The 19,202-nt window shown below is 51.1% G+C and overlaps 1 protein-coding gene and 1 long non-coding RNA gene across 11 annotated transcripts in view; one reads left to right on the forward strand and one right to left on the reverse strand.

Annotated features, from left to right (window-relative positions):
• Positions 1-9,000, reverse strand: part of TGIF2 (TGFB induced factor homeobox 2) — a 19,797-nt gene extending 10,797 nt beyond the window's left edge. For 2 of the 10 annotated variants that reach the window (XM_086332022.1, XM_086332018.1), the window contains exons 1-2: positions 8,944-9,000; positions 5,024-5,249 (exon numbers count right to left, since the gene is read on the reverse strand). In XM_086332022.1, the coding sequence (XP_086188148.1) occupies positions 5,024-5,215 (192 nt within the window). In that variant the 5' untranslated portion in view covers positions 5,216-5,249; positions 8,944-9,000. The other 8 variants (XM_086332017.1, XM_086332021.1, XM_086332025.1 and 5 more) reach the window with 7 other exon arrangements.
• A 1,230-nt stretch (positions 9,001-10,230) lies between these two features.
• LOC147360305 (uncharacterized) lies at positions 10,231-18,329 on the forward strand. The gene is made up of 3 exons (XR_015139082.1): positions 10,231-10,494; positions 10,922-10,976; positions 18,116-18,329. It is a non-coding gene; the product is annotated as an uncharacterized LOC147360305 (long non-coding RNA).
• The last annotated feature ends 873 nt before the right edge of the window (positions 18,330-19,202 follow it).

Here is a 19,202-nt window from a genome sequence, read left to right on the forward strand (position 1 = left end):
ATCACCTCAAGCGTGATTTTTAAAAACTATATATTCTGCTTTATAGATGGGGGATAGGGGAGGGTGGAATCAGGAATGTGTATTTTTAAGCAAGCTTTCCAGAATTCTGCCACCCAAGCTGAAGAACCACTGGTGTAGCCCACTGGTTTAACTTGTCCTAGTGGACCAAACCCCGTGTTTAAGCAAAAAAGCTTTACACAAAAGCTCAGAGAACAAAACAGACCATACAGATGAAAAGCCTGAAGGTGGGAAGACAGTGGTAACCTGCATGCAGGAAGAAGCAGGGAGCCTGGCTTTGGAGCCTTTTGGAGTAAAGAGAGTAGCTTCGAATGGTAAGGCTCAGTGGTCAAAGAATTTGCCTGCCAATGCAAGAGATGTTAAGAGACACAGGTTTGATCCCTGGGTTGGGAAGATCCCCTGGAGGAGGGCATGGCAACCCACTCCAGTATTCTTGCCTGGGAAATCCCATAGACAGAGGAGGCTGGCAGGCTGCAGTTCATAGGGTCATGCCTATGCATGCCAGGGCAGGGCCAGGCCACCCCTGGCCACGCAACAGGTCACTACAGCTTTGGCTCCTCTCTGGCCCAGGACAAGCACCAGAGGGACTGCTGACCCCACCTCCCTGATCCTTCAAGTCTGTCAGGATTCCCGTCAGTCAGACTCAGCTTCCTGAGAGAAGCCTCGCCTACCAGGGCAGTTCAGCTGACACCACACTGGTAATAACTACACTGAATCCTTAGTCCTTTGAGTAATGCCTTCCCTCCCCCTGGGGGGTGGGGGGCAGTGCCTACTGTGGTGTTTCCAGGACACAGCATCAGGTCTCGCACAGAGCACACCGCCATCAATACTCCACACGGTGGAGGGAAACGGGCCACCCCTCCCTGCCACGCTTACCTTCCCTCCCCAGCAGGCAGCCCCTAAGAACAGTTAGAAAGAACAGCAAAACTTGGGCTTAGAGGGTGTCACTGGGACCTGTGAAAATCCTTCACAAATGACTTTTTGCTTTTACCTTTGCAACTGCCTAGCCCGGGGACAAGTACCAGCAAACCAGTTAGTTAAATGACTCATTGACTTGCTAATGAGATTGCTCCTGGGCCAGTTAAAGGAGACAATCAAAAGGGACGTCGCGGGAGGGAGTGAACAGGCTTGGCAAAACGTTGATGCTGGCTGGAGCCAGGTGACCGACGCCAGAGGTGTATTACAATATTCTCTCTTACTTTTGGGGTTATTTGCAAATGTTCTTAATAAATAATGGAAATTTTAAAAACTAAATACAGGAAAAAGAGATGCCTCCAGGGACTGGCTTACACCAACTTTTCCTGGTTGAGGAGCCACTGCATTTCCGTATTTCTAGAAGTCCTCACTGTTGACATTTCCAGCAGTTTAATCTTCACTTTGTCACTTCAAGAATTATTTACTGAGCACCTACCAGATACATGGCATTAAGCTAACACTTAGAATGTATGATAAATAAGACTAGGCTTCTGGAGTTTACTGTTCTAAAAATCATTCAGGGCTTCCCTGGTGGCTCAGAGGGTAAAGAATTCGCCTGCAATGCAGAGACCTGGGTTCAATTTCTGGGTTGGGAAGATCCCCTGGAGAAGGGAATGGCAACCCACTCCAGTATTCTTGCCTGGAGAATCCCCATGGACACAGGAGCCTGGCAGGCAAAGAGTCGGACAAGACTGAGTGACTAAGCACAGCACCAGTGACTAAGACTCCAAACTCCCAATGCAGGGGGCCTGGGTTCAGTCCCTGGTCAGGGAAATAGATCCCACATGGAGCAACCAAGACCAGTCACAGCCAGATAAACCAATCAATTTTTTTAAAAAAAGGCCATCAGTCAATTCCAGATGCTGACCAGTCCTGGTGCTGTGGAAGCACAGAGCTCCTCTGGGGTCAGAAGTCTCCTTGGTCAGGGGCGGGCGCAAAGGGGTCTGGGTATCTGTCAGGGTGACGGGAACATGGGAGGCCAGAGACGAGGCCTGCTATGCAGTCGGCACAGCAGCCACTGAAGGGTTTTCAGCAGAGGAGGGACAGGTGATCCAGGCTCAATCAGGGTAGGAGAGGAGCAATATTCCTGAAATACTGGCTTCCCTGGTGGCTCCAGTGGTAAAGAATCCACTTGCCAGTGCAGCAGACGCCAGTTCAATTCCTGGGTCAAGAAGAGCCCCTGGAGAAGGAGATGGCATTCCACTCCGGTATCCTGGCCTGGGAAACTCCATGGACAGAGGAGCCTGGTGGGCTACAGTCTGTGGGGTCGCAAAGAGTCAGACATGATTGAGCATCTAAACAACAGCAAATGTATAGGGATTGGTGAGAGCAAACGAGCTGAGAAAGGGCTATCAAGGGGAACGCCTTAGAGAAGGAAGGATCCAGCTTGGAGAAATTACGTGTTATCAGTCAGGAAGAGACCTTTAAGAAGGGGTGTACGGCTGGCGCTGCTTGGGATTCACAGTACAGTTTTCATCAAGAATGCCAGTCAGGGGACTTCCCTGGTGGCCCAGAGGTTGGGAGTCTGCCTTGCAGCGCAGGGGATGCAGGTTCGATCCCAGATCGGGTAACTAAGATCCCACATGCTGTGAGGCAACTAAGCCCAAGCACCACAACTATTGAGTACTCATGCTACAACGAAGACCTGATGCAGTCAAAAAAAAAAAAAAACAAAAAAACAAAAAACGCCACGGTCCAGACTGCTCCTTAACTCTCAGCGTGACTCTAGTGCAGGGTGGCCACCTCTGAAACCCCTCCCACCAGGGGATGCCGAGACCCAGCCGGCCCTTCCGAAGAAGCCTCCAGTCTGCAGCAGCTAATCCGTGTCCCAGACCTACATTTCTGTAATGCAGGGATCTGGGGGTGTGGCATCTGAGGGGCCCACGAGTTCTGCACAAGCACGGTTTGGTCCTGTGTTTCCATTTTGGTAACAAGGAGCAGTGCCGTGGCCTCTGGCCACCCAGCTCGCGCCAGGCAGCGCCCGTGTCTCCCGCTCACAGTGCAGCCAGCAGCACGGCACCCACCATTTGACAGCAGTGCAGCTGGGTGGGATCGCCTTCCTTTTACATTTCTTTACCTCGGAAAACTGGTTATTTTACAGTTGTCTATAAGACCAAAAGCAAGTTTTGTTTTTTTTTAAACCCAGTTTTATGTTTGTACATGCTTAAAGAATGTGATAAAAATTACTCAAGTCAACACTGTGAAGTAGGCAAATCCATGAAAAATATTTTCTTTAAGAGAAGCCAATACATGATTTAGGCTTGAGAAATAGTGTCCTTGATAACAAGCAATTTCAATAAAGTGTGACAGGTGGTTTAGCAGCACAGGTAGAGGCTTACTGGAATACACAGCAGCGGCCTCCGCCCTAGGCTGGGGAGTCAGAGCACGAGGGCATGAGAAGATGCTTTGCCAGAGTGAGCCAGGCTCAAGAGAGGCCAAAAAGAAACCAAGGGAGATGGCCCGGAGGCTGCAGAGTTCAAGGGCCCGAGAGACAGGAGGGACAAGGCTACGGGCAGAAGACTGGCAGCAGGCTTCCTAGGTAATCCTGGCTCTTAGGTGCCTGTCTTTGGCCTGTGCTGTTCTATATCCTGTGAGTTAAAGCCCACCTCTTCTGGGAGGCCTTCTGAGGCTCCAGGCCTGCTCAGAAGCCCTGCCCTCATCTCTGCTGCCATCTGTCCCAGCGGTGATCACTTCTCCCAAACATCAGGGACCAGGTCTTCCCCAGCTGTCCCATTCCAGACTAGACACGGCCCAGGGTAGGCCTGTGTCTGGATCCTCTCCGGGGCCCCAGCTCTGCCCAGCATATAGCGCTTGTCGGTACAGAGGGTCTTGGAACTGCTGGGCAAGACCTGTGATCTAGGAGAGGATGAGAGGGAGAGCAAAAGCACCGCCCTTGCCAAACACCTTCCAGTAAGCCTTGAATTCTCGGTCTCGCACCCTGACCTACTATCAAAGTGCTCCCAACATCTCCCTTTCTCAGATGAGGAAACACGAAGCTCAGAGAGGAGGCAGTGACTTGGCCAAGGTCCAGGCTTCCTCTTGTGGAGAAGATGGGATCTAAGTCAGGGTCTGTAACTCTAGAGCCTTTCTCACAGACAGACTCCGATTAACCACTGCCCAGCAGGTATAAAGTCAGGTGACAGGAATTCAGAGGGCTGAATACTCACCATGAGGCTTTGTAAAAGAGGGAAAACAGCTGGAAGATGTGGGAGGTTCGGAGCCGGGTAAGGGAAAGAGAGGTAGGGCCATGGGCTGGAGTAACGGGCCAGGGAAGAACAGGCGTGGAAGGGGAGGTGGTGGGCAGGGAGATGGGCCTTTGCTAGGCTGCGGGGCCGGCTCTGGGTCGGTGTCTTACCTCAGCATCATGAAAACAACAAACACACCTGCAGGTTGGCAACAGGGACAATCCAAAGTAGCTAATTCCCCTCACTCTGACCAAAAGTGGGTATCAGGCTCCTTTGAGCATCTTCATGGTTGTGGTTTACAGAGCACTTTCACAGCCAGTTCTGAATCTCTTCCTCACAGCAGTTCAGTCAGGCAGTCTAACCCCACTTTACAAATGGGAAATCAAAGTGTGGTTCACAACTCCTACATGGCAGAATGGGGTTTTGACCCCAGAACCTCTCCCTTCTGCCCTTTCCTTCACTGTGATTCCAACTCCTTTTTAACCAATCTGCAGATCACCAGCTGCCCCTGGAAACCAAACTGCCATCGAAGCACCAGTCTGGGGCTAGAGGCCGAAGCCCACTCACTGCCTTTTCACCTTCTCCTGGCCTCCTGCACTGATGATGACACCCAGACATTAATAGCAATTCCCTGCCTCTTCAGAACACTCCAGAATCTGAAATCTAGCTGTGAAGTCTTCATGCAGTTGTCTTCCCGTGAGGCAGAAAGGCTGGCTATTCTCACCTGACCCAAGAAGAAACTGAGGCCCAGGGAGGGCAGGTGACCAGCCCAAGGCCACACAGCTGAGTCAGTGACAGGCCTGGGATGGGACCAGAACCTGAGTCTCCTGTGACCCCCTGCTTACCTGCAGCACCGACAGATTGGTCTGTCCAGAAAGGCTCAGCTTCTCCTGTTCTGAAGGGTAGGCGTTGTAGCGGTGCAGGTACAGCCAGTCCCGGAGGATCTTCACTGACTCCTTGGGCAGGTTCCCTCTGCGCTTCCTCTTGCCTGCCAGGGAGAGGAGGCCTTCCTCCTCGCCCAGGTCACTGTCTGACATGGTGTCTAGGGGCAAGGCGAGACCCCAGGCAAGTCTGAAACAGGTGACAAAGGAAATGGGGACATTATTACCATGCGCTGCCTGTGACCCTTTCCTCAGCACGTCATTAGAGCCTGGGACGCCAAAAATGGGGTAATCGAAACTCAGTCCCAGGCCACGCTAAAGCCTGGGCAAGGTAGAAGAAGAGCCTAAAGTGTCTCTAGTTCATCAGGCCAGAAAAAACTATTGAAACAAATGGCAGATCAATAATAAATAGAACCAGACAGTAATGACAGCTACCACCGAGGCCTGTTTTCTATGCTCTGTACTGAGCACTTCACATTTGTTATCTCATTCAGTCCTCACACATGCCCTTGTGAGGGAGACAGTAATATCATCATCCTTTTATAGATAAGAAAAACGAAGGCCCAGAGAGATTCAGAAAGTCATCCAAGATGCTATGGCTGTTAAACAGTTACCATGGGACCCAGTAATTTCACGCCTAAGGTAGCTGGTTATGAAGATAAGTGAAAACCCATGTCCACACAAAACCTGTACAACATTATTCATTAATAGTAACATTATTCATAATAGTCAAAGGTGGAAGCAACCCAAGTGTCCTCCAACAGATGTATGGATAAATGAAATGTGGTCTCCCCATAATACAGTAGAATATTATTTGGCTGTAAAAAGGAAGTCGTGATACAGGCTACACTATGCATGAAACTGCAAATACCACGCTAAGTAAAAGAACCCAGTCACAAAAAACACATACTGTGTAATTCCATTTTTATGAAATGTTCAGAATGGGCTGGAAGAGGACAGAAGAGTGATTGCTAAAGGGTACGAAGTTTCTTTTCCAGGTAATAAAGTCATTGATTGGTTTCTTTAAATGTGTAAGCTGGGGACTTCCCTGGTGGTATAGTGTGGATAAGAATCCGCTTGCCAATGCAGGGGAAACAAGTTTGATCCCTGGTCAGGGAAGATCCCATATGCCGAAGAGTTACTAACGAAACCCGTGCACAACTACTAAGCCCGGCTCCCCAACAAGAGAAGGCACCACAATGAGAGGCCCTCGCATCACAACAAAGAGAAGCCCCCCACCATCCAAGGCAGCAACGAAGACCTAGTGCAACCCAAAAAATAAAGTGTAAGCTGTATGGTATGTGAATTACACCTCAATAAAGTTGTTATGGGTGGGGGGCGGAATCTGACCTCCAGGATATGGTACGGAAGCACGGTTTGGACCCTGATAGCTTGCTCTGCCCCCATGCCTTCTTGCTTCCCAGGTCTCCCAAGACCCAGTGTGGAGTCTGGAAACCCTAGCAATCAGTGCCTCAAAAATCCAGAAAAATGAGCAAAGGCTAGGCTCTGGTTCCTCCGGCTTGGCTGTGTGACCTGGGGCAACCAACCTTCCCTCTCTGGGCCTGCGCTTCCTAGTCATCTGTCAATGGAAGGAAGGTGTTTCCCTAGACACTCCCAACTCAGTTGCTCATCCGCACCCTCCCCGGCCAAAGCTCTCCTCCGCAAAGGCAATAAGAGATTTACATTTTTAAAACCAAAAGTTCCAGGACAAGCTGATGCCAGAATCTCAAGGCTCCTCCCTCCTCAGCCTTTTAACAGCTCCCTCGCAGTCTGGGCCAGCAGACTCTGGCATCTCCCAGGTTTTGTTTCCTCGACTTGGGCCAGAGCCCAGATATCTGGGCTGGCTAGGCCAGGCTTTCGAGGGAAGGGTCTACTCTCCCAGCCAGGCCACCTGGAGGTGAGACAGGCACTGGTGAGAGATGCCGCTCCGCAGAGAGCACCAACAGCAGGCTGCTTTCTGAGGTCAGGTTTCTGAGATTTAGCTGGCCAGGGCAGTCAGGACCTGAGCTCAGGCAAGGATGCAGCCCTGGCAGGCTGGGAGTTTACCCGAGGTGATCTGCACAAATTCCACCCTGGCTGCCAGTCAAATCCCAGTCTGCAGGGTTCCAGTGGGTGGCCTGCGGAGATGACCCTGCACAGACTTCCCCACCGCAGTGTCTGCGCCCCAGCCATGATATACACCGACAAATACAGCAGACACCGTTCACAAACCCCAAGCCGGGAGGTTCGCCACCTTCACACCCCACATTCCCACCCAGCCTCACACCAGGCAACTCTTAACAGCACTCCGATAACTGGCACCAACCCATCGCTCAGCTCCTGGAACCCCCACGATTTACACCGACAAATCCAGCAGACACACAGTTTACAAATCCCACCTCCAGCACGAACAACTGGTACCACGCAACCAGTTCCTGGATATACGCCCACCCAAGAACTCCAAACGACTCACCCCGCCACGAACTCTCAGACTGGGAAAACTCCCGACGGCATCACACCAGTGATCAGTTCTTACCCTCACTGGCCTGCGGCAGCACCCTCTGAACACAACACCCGGGGCACCACTCCACGACGCCGGACCTGCAAGCACTCCCGCATCGACTTTCTGACAACTCCCCGCAGCTCGGCCGACACTCCCCCGGGCCGAGCCCTCGCGCGGCGTTCCCAGCAGTTCACACAAAGCGCGCAGCCTCCCCCGCGGCCCAGACCCGAGTCGGAGCACATGGCTCACGGGGCGGCGGGGGAATCGGCCTGCGCTCGGGGAGCCGGCACCCCTCGTCTCCCCCCACCCCCCCGCCACCCTGCGTCACACTCGGCGCTTCGGCTCCCCGGCGGTCCGCCACCCCCGTGGGGCGGGGGCTCGGGAAGAAAGAAAACTCACGTGTCTGTCCCGGGGCAGGAAAAAGTTTGGTTCCCACCCCCCTTCCCCCGCCGCTCGGCGCTGGCTGACTCTTCGGGGCGCGGGGCCGGCCGAGCCTGCGCGCTCGGCTTTGTGCTCCGAACTCGGCCCGGAGGGGGAGGGGAGGGGGCTGGGCTCCCACCTCCGCACCGCCCCCCCCCCACCAGCCCTGCGCCCAGACTCCATGTTGGCCGCCCCCTGCCCCGGGGACGGCGCGCTTCCCCCCCCTCGAGGGAGGCTCGGCTCCGACTCGGCCTGCCCGAAGGACCCGGCGCGCACAAACTTTCTTCGGGTCGCCGGCCCCACGCGCCCCGCTCCCTTGGCCCGCCCGGGAGTGACAGATGCCTCAGAGACAGACTTTCCTTTGTTCCAAAGGAAAAGGGAACTCGCGCGGGCTCCCCGGCACCCCCCAGCTCCGAGACCTTCCCGCTGCCCCCACCCGCAGCTGTCACTCTCGGGGGGCCCCTCCCTGGCTCGGCCGCGGCGGGGGGCGGAGGGGGGGGCGACCGGCGGTTAGCAACGTGCACTTTTGAAACCAAACAAACCCGCCCCCCGCGCGCTCAACCCCGACCCCGGGGCTGGGGCGGCCCTTTCCCGGGGTGGGATCCTCGGGAGCTGGGTCCCCCCCACCACCGAGGGGCCCCGAGCGAACTTCCTCCGGGAGGAGGGGGGGAGGGCGGGAGAGCCGCGCCCCCCCCCCGTACCCCGACTGGCCCCCACCAGCACACCGCAGTCGGGACTCACAAACACACCCTGGCTCACACACCCACAATCGCACGCGCTAGGACGACGCCCCCTCCCCCGCCGGGCCGAGAGAAAGAAACTTTCCAAGTTGTCCGCGCGCCCCCCCGCCCCCATCCGGCCCCCCCAACTCCGGCGCCCCGCACTGACTTTCCCCAAGCGGCTTTTCCGTCCACGCGGCCTCGGGCTTGGTCCCGGGCGTCCCGGCAGGGGGCGGGGGGCGCCGGGGGAGCGCGCCGCGTACCTGCCGGGCCTGACACTCGGGCCTGACAGCTCGCGGCTGGAAAGCACCTCGCGGCCTGACGTCAGATCCCCTCTCCTCCCCTCGGCGCTCCGCTCGCCCTCCCCCACCCGCCCGGAGGGAGAAAACAAACTTTGTGCGGAGCGCGGTGCGCTACGCCCACCCCCCGCGGGGCGGGCCCTCGGCGGCTGGGGGCTTGGCCCCGCCCACCGCGCCCGGAGGGGGCGGGGCCGGGAGGGCACCTTCTTCCTGCGCCCACCCCCGCCCGCAGGAATGCCGCATGGCCTCCGGAGAGGAGCGCTGGGACCCCGGTCGGGACGGTCCGCTTGGGGGGCAGGAAGTGGCCCGTTCCTCCTTTCGGAGAGCGTTTCCGGAGCGCCTACTGTGTGCCCCACGCTGGGGGGTGGGGGCCGTAATGAGGAGAAGTCTTGCAGATCTTAACGTTTGTTAGTCTGTTCCCTCCACCGGGATCTCCCGCCGGCGGGTTGATTGTTTCCCTTGCTCGCAGAGGAAACTGAGGCCCAGTTGGTCCGGGGATTTACTGCCCGCCCCCCAACTGGTAAGGACTTCGGTCTGAATATGACGCTGGTTCTGTCCTCAAGGTCTCATAGAGTCGGGTAGAGGTCACCCCTCAAACACAACCGCAAAGCACGTAGCCCTAGAGTTATCACACAAGGGGCAACCAAAGGGAAAAACAGCCAGTGTTTAAGGAGTGTTTGTAAGGCAGTGACGTTAAGCGAGGCACTGCGTGTGTGTCACCCTCGGCTCTTGCGGTAGGGGCTTATATGTCAGTCCTTGGTTTGCCCGTGAGCGATTCTTGGCGATTACTTGTTACAGGGTCAACCACTGTCATTCAGCCCAGGTGTGTCCAGTAGCTCAGGCCAAGCCCTTATCTGATTGAGACCGGCCCTTGAAGGAGGCAGACCACCTGAGAGCTCTCAGTGCTCCTGGCTGGTATCTTTTTACTCTGCCCAGGACACCCAACTCCAGTATCTGTCCCTTGGTCTCCCCAACCCTACCCACTCTCTTCCCTGCTCTTTGCTCTCTGTTCCACATTCTGTGAAATAATCTGTTGACCAAGCTGCTGGCCTTTCGGGGAGACTTTGTGCCCCGCAGAGCCTAGCACAGAGTCTAACACAGAGTTAGCCTAAAAATGGGCAAGGCCTTTGCTGGGCCTCTGGTTCCTATAAGACCCTTGAGCTTGGAAATCAGCAGGTTTGAAATGGCTTTTGGTCTTAACTGCACTTTAACTATGGAGAACTCAGAATAAAGATCTAGTTTGCTCCCCAGGCCCTAAGCCCATCAGAATGCTGACTAAATGATTGTTAAGGTGCACCTGGGTTCCTCATTGAAGCCGCACCAACCTGCAAATGCTTAGAACCCAGTCGGCCACACTGCTCTCCTTGCTGCGATCGCCAGGGTGCCAGTTCTGCCGCCCAGTGCTTCCATTTCAGATGGGGAAACCAGGGCCTGACTAAAGGCCCCAGACAATTTATTGGGGTGCTCTGTCCACAGCCTTCTGAGAGAGAAAGGGAGGTTTACATGAATTCTCAGGTAAGAAAGGTAAAAACCTCAAGGCCCTGGTCACTAGGATCACAGAGGGGATGAGGGCCTAGGTGAGGGGGACCTGGAAGGGGAAGCAGCTGCAGCCAGGTGAGCCTGGCAGTGTGACTGTTCCCAGCACTTGGCGACAGGCATTGTGCCAAGTGCATGGGATGACCCTGTGTATTCAGCCAGCGGCAGCCCCCTAGGCCAGTATTTCCCAGCTCTTGTGCCACAGCAGGTATCAGTCCATCAGGACGAAGGGAAGGGAGCAGCTCCTTCCTCCTTTTAGCCCGAAGCACAGCCACCTGGGAACCGATAACAAAGCAGCTTCAGGAGCCCCTCCCAGACTTCCTGGAGGGGGAGGGGGAGGGGGAGTCAGGAGGTACGGGGCTGCTGGTAGGGTATCAAGATGGTGCATTGTAAACAAATTCCGCAGGTAAAGCCTAAGTACTCCTAGAGTTTGAGAATTACCGTACAACATTTCTCAACTGGTAAGTACCAGAATTTATGTGCATCCTTTGAGCCAGGAAATGTACTTCTAGGAATGTCTTGAGAAATGGTTGCAGAACCATTTCTGCAACCATGAATGCTTCCTCAAGATTGTTCTCTGCAGCACTATTTACTTTGGTGGAAAATGTGAAACACTCTCTGCCTCTCACTGGGAGCCGATTGCTCACGGTCACTCTGGGACCTCTGCACAGCGGTACGTTGTACTGGAGTAAGTCTGAGCGCTACCTAGGGGATGGCCTAGGTTTATTTATTATGTCGCTTTGTGGCGTCCTAGCACGAAGGGGGGGTTGGGTATACTTGCTGAGAACTTTCGTGGGAAAGCTTTTCCAGCTGGGAGGTTATTTTGTCATTTTTCTCTCATCCAGTTTTGCGCCCTGCCCTGCTGCCTTTTTTCATGTTTGGAAAAGCTGTGTCCTTGAGAGGGAAGGACTAGCCTGGTGATGAACCTGGGGTCCTGACTCCTGGGACAGGTCTGGGGTGGAGCTTGTAGAGGAAAGAGAGGTGGGCGGGGCCTGAGAGCCCAGGCTAACCTGGTGGCCCCCAGGAGGCCATTTTAGGAAGAGTCCCAGGAACTCAAGGGCCCTCAGGCTAGACAAGGGACTGGACAGGTTGCCGAAGGCAGGCCAGCCTCTGCACCTGAAAACCCAAGTCAGAGGCTTGTTGGGATGGGGGTCTTTCTTGATTGTTCCTGTTTCTAGTGAACTGGATTGTTGCATAGGTTCAAATGAATGTCATGCAAATGTATTTCTCTTAAAAAAAAAGGAATGAAAAAGGAACTTCCCTGATGATCTGGTGGTTAAGACTTCCATGCTTTCAATTCAGGTTGCACCGGTTTGATCCCTGGTTGGGGAACTAAGATCCAGCATGCTGCGGGACGAGGCCCCAAAAATGAAAACAACAAAAAAGCCAGCCAGTACCTTTCTCACCTGTTAGTGTTAGTTGCTCAGTCGTGTCCGACTGTCTGCGATCCCATGGACTGTAGCCTCTGTCCATAGAATTCTCCCAGCAAAAGTACTGGAATGAGTTGCCATTTCCTTCTCCAAGGGATCTTCCCAACCCAGGGATCAAACCCAGGTCTCCTGCAGTGCAGGCAAATTCTTTACCGTCAGAGCTACCGATGAAAATGGGAAAAGGGACCAATATTCACCAGAAGCCAACCTGAGCCAAAGTTACAGCCAGTGGCACAAAGGAGATGGGGCTCCGGGAGTGAAAGCAGAAGCATCCAGCAAAGGCCAGGGTCAGTAAGTAACTCAGGACACAGTTGTATTGGATCAGCTTGAAGAGCCTTGAAAGCTGAGGTGAAGAATTTGGATTTGGCAGTGTGAGTAAGTAGGGAGCTCCTAAAGGTTTCCGAGACAGTGGCTGAGGAGAGGTGGGAAGAGATGGGAGGCAGGGTGATCAGGTGAGGCACATCTGGGTAATTCAGACCAAACAGATGGCCACCTGTGTCAGGTCTAGGAGATATGTGGCTCTCTTCTCTGAGGTTCTGCATTTTTAGCTCCTGTGAATTTCAGTTTATCAACATCTTACTTTAAAAGCCTTCAAGTGTTTTGTTGAGCAGTTACAATACAATTTGCTTTGTATTAGCTTTCTCCTAGTTGTTGGGTATTCACTTATCTAATTTTTCAGAAAGTATTTTTTTACTTTTTGGCTGCATTGGGTCTTAGTTGCAGCTCATCGGCTTCTCTGATCGTCGTACATGGGCTCCAGGTCTCTGGCTCAGTAGTCGCTGTGCACGGGTTTCCCAGGTGGGCCAGTGGTAAAAAAACAAAAAAACCCGTCTGCCAGTGCACATTCAGCCGCTCAGTCATGCAGTCGGTCAGTCAGTGCAGGAAATGTAAGAGACTCGGATTCAACCCCTGGGTCGGGAAGATTCCCTGGAGAAGAGCATGGCAACCACTCCAGTATTCTTGCCTGGAGAATCCCATGGACAGAGGAGCCTGGAAGGTTGCAAAGGGTCGGACATGACTGAAGCGGCTTAGCACACACGCAAGCATGGGCTTAGTTGCCTTGAGGCACATGGAATCTCAGTTCCTCCAGCACAGATCAAACCCGCATCTCCTGCACAGGAAGGTGGATGGACCGCCAGGGAAGTCGCCGCATTCATCTAATTTTTGAGCATCCAGTGCTTTGACAGGGTGTGCTTCAAGATGGCGAACCCACCCCCTAGGTTGTCGTGAAGGGTTTGGGCTGCAGCACCCAGTAGTGGAAATGATATGGGAATTGGGGTTTGGAGACAACTAGCCTGGTGATGGAAATGGCAACCCATTCCAGTGTTCTTGCCTGGAGAATCCCAGGGACAGGGGAGCCTGGTGGGCTGCTGTGGGGTCGCAGAGAGTCAGACACGACTGAAGTGACTTAGCAGCAGCAGCAGCAGCAGCCTGGTGATAGAGGCAAGTCATCCAAAGCCACTGAACCTCAGTTTTCTCATCTGTGGAAACATCTGGCTTTGGTGGGGGTCAGAGAAAATAAAGGCTGGGTAAAAACCCTTTTGTGAATAGCATCCAGCATTTGTAGAAGAGCAGATACCATTATCAAGATGTCTTAGCTCTGCTTTTTTTTTTAGTGATTATTTATTTTTGGCTGTTCTGGGTCTTCGTTGCCGCGTGTGGGTTTTCTCTATTGTGGTGCTTGGGCTTCTCACTGCAGTGGCTTCTCTTGTTTCGGAGCTCAGGCTCAGTAGTTACGGGCTCGGGCTTAGTTGCCACACAGCATGTGGGATTTTCCCAGACCAGGGGTCGAACCCATGTCCTCTGCCTTGGCAGGCAGATTCTTAACCCCTGGACCACCAGGGAAGTCTTCAGTTCTGCTTCTGACAGCTGTGCAGCATTTGGCACTCCGAGTTCCCATTTCTTTCTCTTCGTCTGAGGAAATTGAGAGGGTAGGTCATGATAATCCTAAAGGTCTCTTCCTCCTTTGGCATTTTACCATCTGAGGCTTACATGTTTTTGAAAGCGACATATTGTATATATAATATCTGTTTGCCCATAGTTCAGGTAACACTGGGTTAAAGATTAGAACGCTAGATTAAGATTTTAAAAATCTTTAAAATTGTTATCTTTTCAGGATTAAGTGCTGAGGAATATTACTTAAAAATTGTATATGTCTGCATGACTTTCTTAAGTAGTTTTCTAGTTACAGTTGATTATTTGATTTTCTTCTTGTGCAGTTTGCATTTCAGAAGGTCCCCAAGTTACAGCATCTTAACTTGGGGATGTTGATGTGGCAGGGATGAGTCAGTAACCTGCGGGTAGAAATACCACAGTCTCTTCTCTTGATGCCCTCTGGCTTCTGGCCAGGTTGATTAGCGAGTGTTCTGCTTTTAATTCCGGGATTGAAGAAAATCCCTTTCTATTTTTCTGGTAGGCCCTACCTGTAGACCTCTGGGTCCTACAGAAATCAGCCTCCAGAGCTGGCTGTTGTGGGGACTGGGAGACTTACTGATTATATTTTTCTTCATTCTTTTTATTAGGGTCTCAGGGGATAGGATAGATGGGGATCAGATTCTATTTGGCATTCTTTCATCTTTTTTATACATGGGAACTTTCTTACCTCCTAAAGTATGTTTTACATTATAAAAGCAAATACACTGTGTTAATTATGGCAAGATGAACAATGCAAAAGCACGGAAAGAAAAAATGAGTAAGCTCCCCCTTATTCCCACCTTCCTGCATTAGCAGTGATGGCAGGTATGTTTTCTTCCTCACCTTTCTCCGTGTTCATGTAGACACGTGCAAATATCTACACACATCCTGAGAGGTGTTTTTCTCTCCTCCCTCTTATTTAAATTTTTCCTGATTGTCAACAATTGCAGTTAACATTTTGAAGTAAATATCTTTGCAATTCTGAAAATTTCCTTAAGTAGATTCTCTGAAGTAGAATTAATGGGACGAAGAGTTGGAGTGCATATTTGTAAGGCATGTTAACGAAGTGCTCTCCTTAACAACAATTGTGGTGTTTGAGTGCTTGTCTTACCTTGTCCTTAGCCGCGAGTGTTAGCAGTTTTGTGTTAATCTCTGCTCATTTGATGGCTGAAGAATCGTCTTTGGTTCTTTTAATCAGCATTTAAAAATAACCTGTTTTGCCTGTGCTGGGTCTTTGCTGCTGCGCATGGACTTTGTGTAGCTGCAGTGAGCAGGGATTCCTCTAGTTTCGGTGCTCGGGCTTCTCGTGGCGGCTTCTCTTGTTACAGAGCATGGGCTCCTCTAGGGCACGTGGGCTCAGAAGTTGTGGCCCATGGCATTGGTTGCCCCGAGGCCTGTGGACTCTTCCCGGGCCAGGGAATGAACCCACGTCTTGTGCATTGGTAGGTGGATTCTTAACTACTGGACCACCAGGGAAGTCAGATGTTTGTACTTGAAGGACCCTTACTTGCCTCTGTCTCTTCCAAGGCCTTGAAGAGGTCTTATGTTTCCATAAAATGTACAAATCAAGAAATTGCCCTTGTAATCACGTAAGGGGCTTCCCAGGTGGCTCAATGGTAAAGAATCTGCCTACCAGTGCAGGAGACTCAGGAGACGCGGGTTCAATTTCTGGGTGGGGAAGATTCCCAGGAGGAGGAAATGGCAACCCACTCCAGTATTCTTCCCTGGGAAATCCCACGGACAGAGGAGCCCCGAGGGCCACAGTCTATGAGGTCACAAAAAGTCGGACACGACAGCACGCATGCGATCACCTAAGACCACTGTCTCATTCCACCATGGCCTCCCTCCTCACTGCTCCCTTGTTCTAAGTAGCCTTCCGTTGGCTCTGGACATTGTTTTGGATCTGCCTAAAGATTTAGTTAGAATGTGTTTGCATGCTTGTGTGCTTAAGTCACTCAGTCTTGTAGCCCACCAGGCTCTTCTGTCCATGGAATTTTCCAGGCAAGAATACTGGCATGGGTTGCCATTTCCTCCTCCAGGAGGTCTTCCCAACCCGAAAATCAAACCCTCGCCTCCTGTGTCTCCTGCATTGCGGGCAGATTCTTTACCCACTGAGCCATTGGGGAAGCCCAGAGTGCATTTGGGTTGGGTTTATCTAGTTATGTGATTTGCAGTCACTTCCGCCAACAGTTCAAATACTGACAACTGTTCTGGCAGAGGGAAGCCTTTCATGACACAGAGTTACAGGAACAGAGGCGTTAATAGTAGCACCATATTAAAGATGTCCTATAGAATCCACACCGGAGGTACCTGAGTAAAGGAAGATGTGACAGGGTGTGAAACCTCCAGTCAGAAGCTGGTCTGTGGCAAGTTCTTCCAATCATGGAGACCATGAAATGGAAGCAGAGGGCTCAGTTTTTAACCAACACTTATTAAAAATGGAACTTTTCTTCTGCCAAGAATGTACTTAATAATGTAGTGTACACAGTTATAAGTGTACACGTCAGAAGAAAAACTGAGTCATCTTTATTTTCTCTCTGTTAAAGTTGTGTTACAAAGCTATTATCATAAGGCCAAAGAAAGTGCCCCCAGGGACTTCCCTGGTGGTACAGTGGCTGAGACTCTGCATTCCCCAGTCAAGGGGCCCGGGTTCAGTCCCTGGTCAGGGAACTAGATCCCACATGCTACAGCTTAGACCTTGTATGCTGCAGTGAAGACTGATGATTCACATGATAAAGCTAGAACCCAGCGCAGCCAAATAAGTAAGTAAATGTATTTTTTTGAAAAGTGCCTCCAGGGACTTCCCCGGTGGCTTAGTGGTAGAGAATCCGCCTGCCAGTGTAGGAGACATGGGTTCGATCCCTGATCTGGAAGAATCCCACATGCCGAGGAGCAACTAAGCCTGCGCACCACTGCTATTGAGCCTGTGCTCTAGAGCCCTCAAGCCACAGCTACTGAAGCCCACACGCCTTGAGCCTGTGCTCTGCAGCAAGAGAAGCCACCGCAATGAGAAAGCCTGTGCACCGCAACTAAAGAAAAGCCCAAGCAGCAACGAATACCCAGTGTAGGCAAAAATAAATAAATAAAATTATAAAGAAAAAGAGAAGACTTTTAAAAGTGCCCCCAAAAGTAGGAAAAAAGACTACTTTTGTGATAGTGGTATTTGTGATGTGAGATTTGTTAGTTGTTTAAAAATTTGCAGTTTACTATCTTTTTTTCTCATTTTGAATACAGTCATATTTGTGCCAATTTTATATATTTACTATAACATTTTTTTCTTAATAGAGGCCCCTCAAATTACATAAGTTTCAGTTCTGACAAAACCCTTACGTGGTTTCAACCCTTAGGATGAATATATTGTTCAAGATTAAGCCTTAACCCCTCAAGAAGACGCACGCGTCTGTCCCCTCTGGTGCTGCAGTGTAGATGCTCAGTCGTGTCCAATTCTTTGCAGCCCAGGGACTTAGCCCGCCAGGCTCTGCTGTGGGATTCTCCAGGCAAGAATACTGGAGTGGGTTGTCATTGCCTTCTCCAGGGGATCTTCCTGATTTAGGGATCGAACTCATGTCTCCTGCTTGGCAGGTGGATTCTTTACCACTGTACCACCTGGAAAGCCCTTTGGAAATGAAATTTTTTGCCTTTTACTCTGATTTTGACACGGAAATAAAACTTTTGAAGGGAGTGATTACTTTTTAAGTGATTGATTACTTGATGCAATCTGTTCATCACCTTGCCTTTTTCACTGAACAGTATATACCTTAGAGGCCTTTCTCTCTTCATGCATGAAGAGCTCCCTTGTTCTTTTCAGCGATTATCTCTTTATATATATATTTATTTACTTATTTGGTTGCACTGGGTCTTTGTTGTGGCATGTGGGATCTAGTTTCCTGACCAGGGATCAAACCCAGGCCTCCTGTGTTGGGAGCTCAGAGTCTTAGCCACTGGGCCACTAGGGAAATCCCACAGCAGTTACCTCTTATTTCTTTGTGTACATATACCATCTTTATCTTACTGCTGTGCTGTGGATTGTCATGTGGGTTGATTCCAGTATTAACTGTCACAAACAAAATGCAGTAAGGAACCTTATATACATCTGTCATTTTGCAGAGTACAGTTTTAGGATAAACTTTGAGAATTTGCACTCCCATGAGTGTATGAGAAAAGTTTAGGTTGGAAATAAATTTTCTTTGGATATATATTTTTTTTTTGTGGAAGAATATATGTAAGATAAAACTTACCATTTTAACCATTTTCAGGTGTATGGTTCCGTGGTATTAAGTACGTTGACACTGTTGTATGGCCATCACCACCATCCATCTCCAGGACTCCATCTTCTCAAACTGAAACTCTGCACCCATTGAATAGTAACTCCCTATTCCGTTTTCCCCAGCCCCCGGCAGCCACCATTTTACTTTTTGTATCCATAAATTTGATTACTCGGATTCCTCATAAAAGTGGAATCATACAGTCTTTGTCCTTTTGGGTCTGGCTTATTTCACCTAGCGCAGTGTCCTCAAGGCTCATCCATGCTGGAGCGTGTGTCCGAGTGGCCTTCGTTTTTCAGGGCTGCATGGTATTTTGCTATGTGTGTATGCCTTGTTTTGGCTTATCCATTCAGCCGTCCCTGGGTGCTTGGGCTGTTTCCGCCTTTTGGTTATTGTGAATAGTCCTGCTACAGACATGGGTGTGCAGAAATCTGTTGAGTTCCTGTTTTCAATCCTTTTGGGTATATACCCAGAAGTTTCATCAGGTTTTGAAGGCATCACTCTGTCGTCTCTCAGCTTTCAGTATTGCAGTTGGGAAATCCCAAGTCATTCTGAATACTGATACTTTGCGTGTGACCTACTTTTGCTTCTCTAGAAATTTCTAGAATGTCCTCTCATCCCTAGCGAACTGGGATTTCTTGATTATATGCCCTGATGTGAGTCTATTTTTGTTTTTTTCCTGTTGTGCTGAGAGTTCTGGGAGTCAAGTGGGGGATGAAAACTGGGGGAGGGGGTGGACTCGGGGGGTGGGTGGGTCTCACCATGTAGTATTATGAGCTCCGTGTCTCACTGGCAGTGTTCCCAGCGCTGAGTAGAGGAAGAAGGCTGAGGATCTGGACATCTTCAACAGTTAGTAAATGAAGTTTCGTATAATACCTCTTGTTGGTATCTTCTCAGTCTCCTGTGTCTAGTAGCTACCTGTCCAGGGACCTTCTTCCACATTCCAGAATAATTCTGACGTGCCTAAAAATAAATTTCTGATCTGCCAGGATCTGGGTTGCAGCCATGGTGGGCAGGGAGTAATATAGGGAAGGGATCTAAGAGTCTACTATTTGATATATTTAAGCTGCTCTTTGGA

This window comes from Bos grunniens, chromosome 13 (genome assembly GCF_055505025.1).
Source record: "Bos grunniens cultivar Pamir isolate PY7600 chromosome 13, Bosgru_T2T1.0, whole genome shotgun sequence".
NCBI classification, from domain to species: domain Eukaryota; kingdom Metazoa; phylum Chordata; class Mammalia; order Artiodactyla; family Bovidae; genus Bos; species Bos grunniens.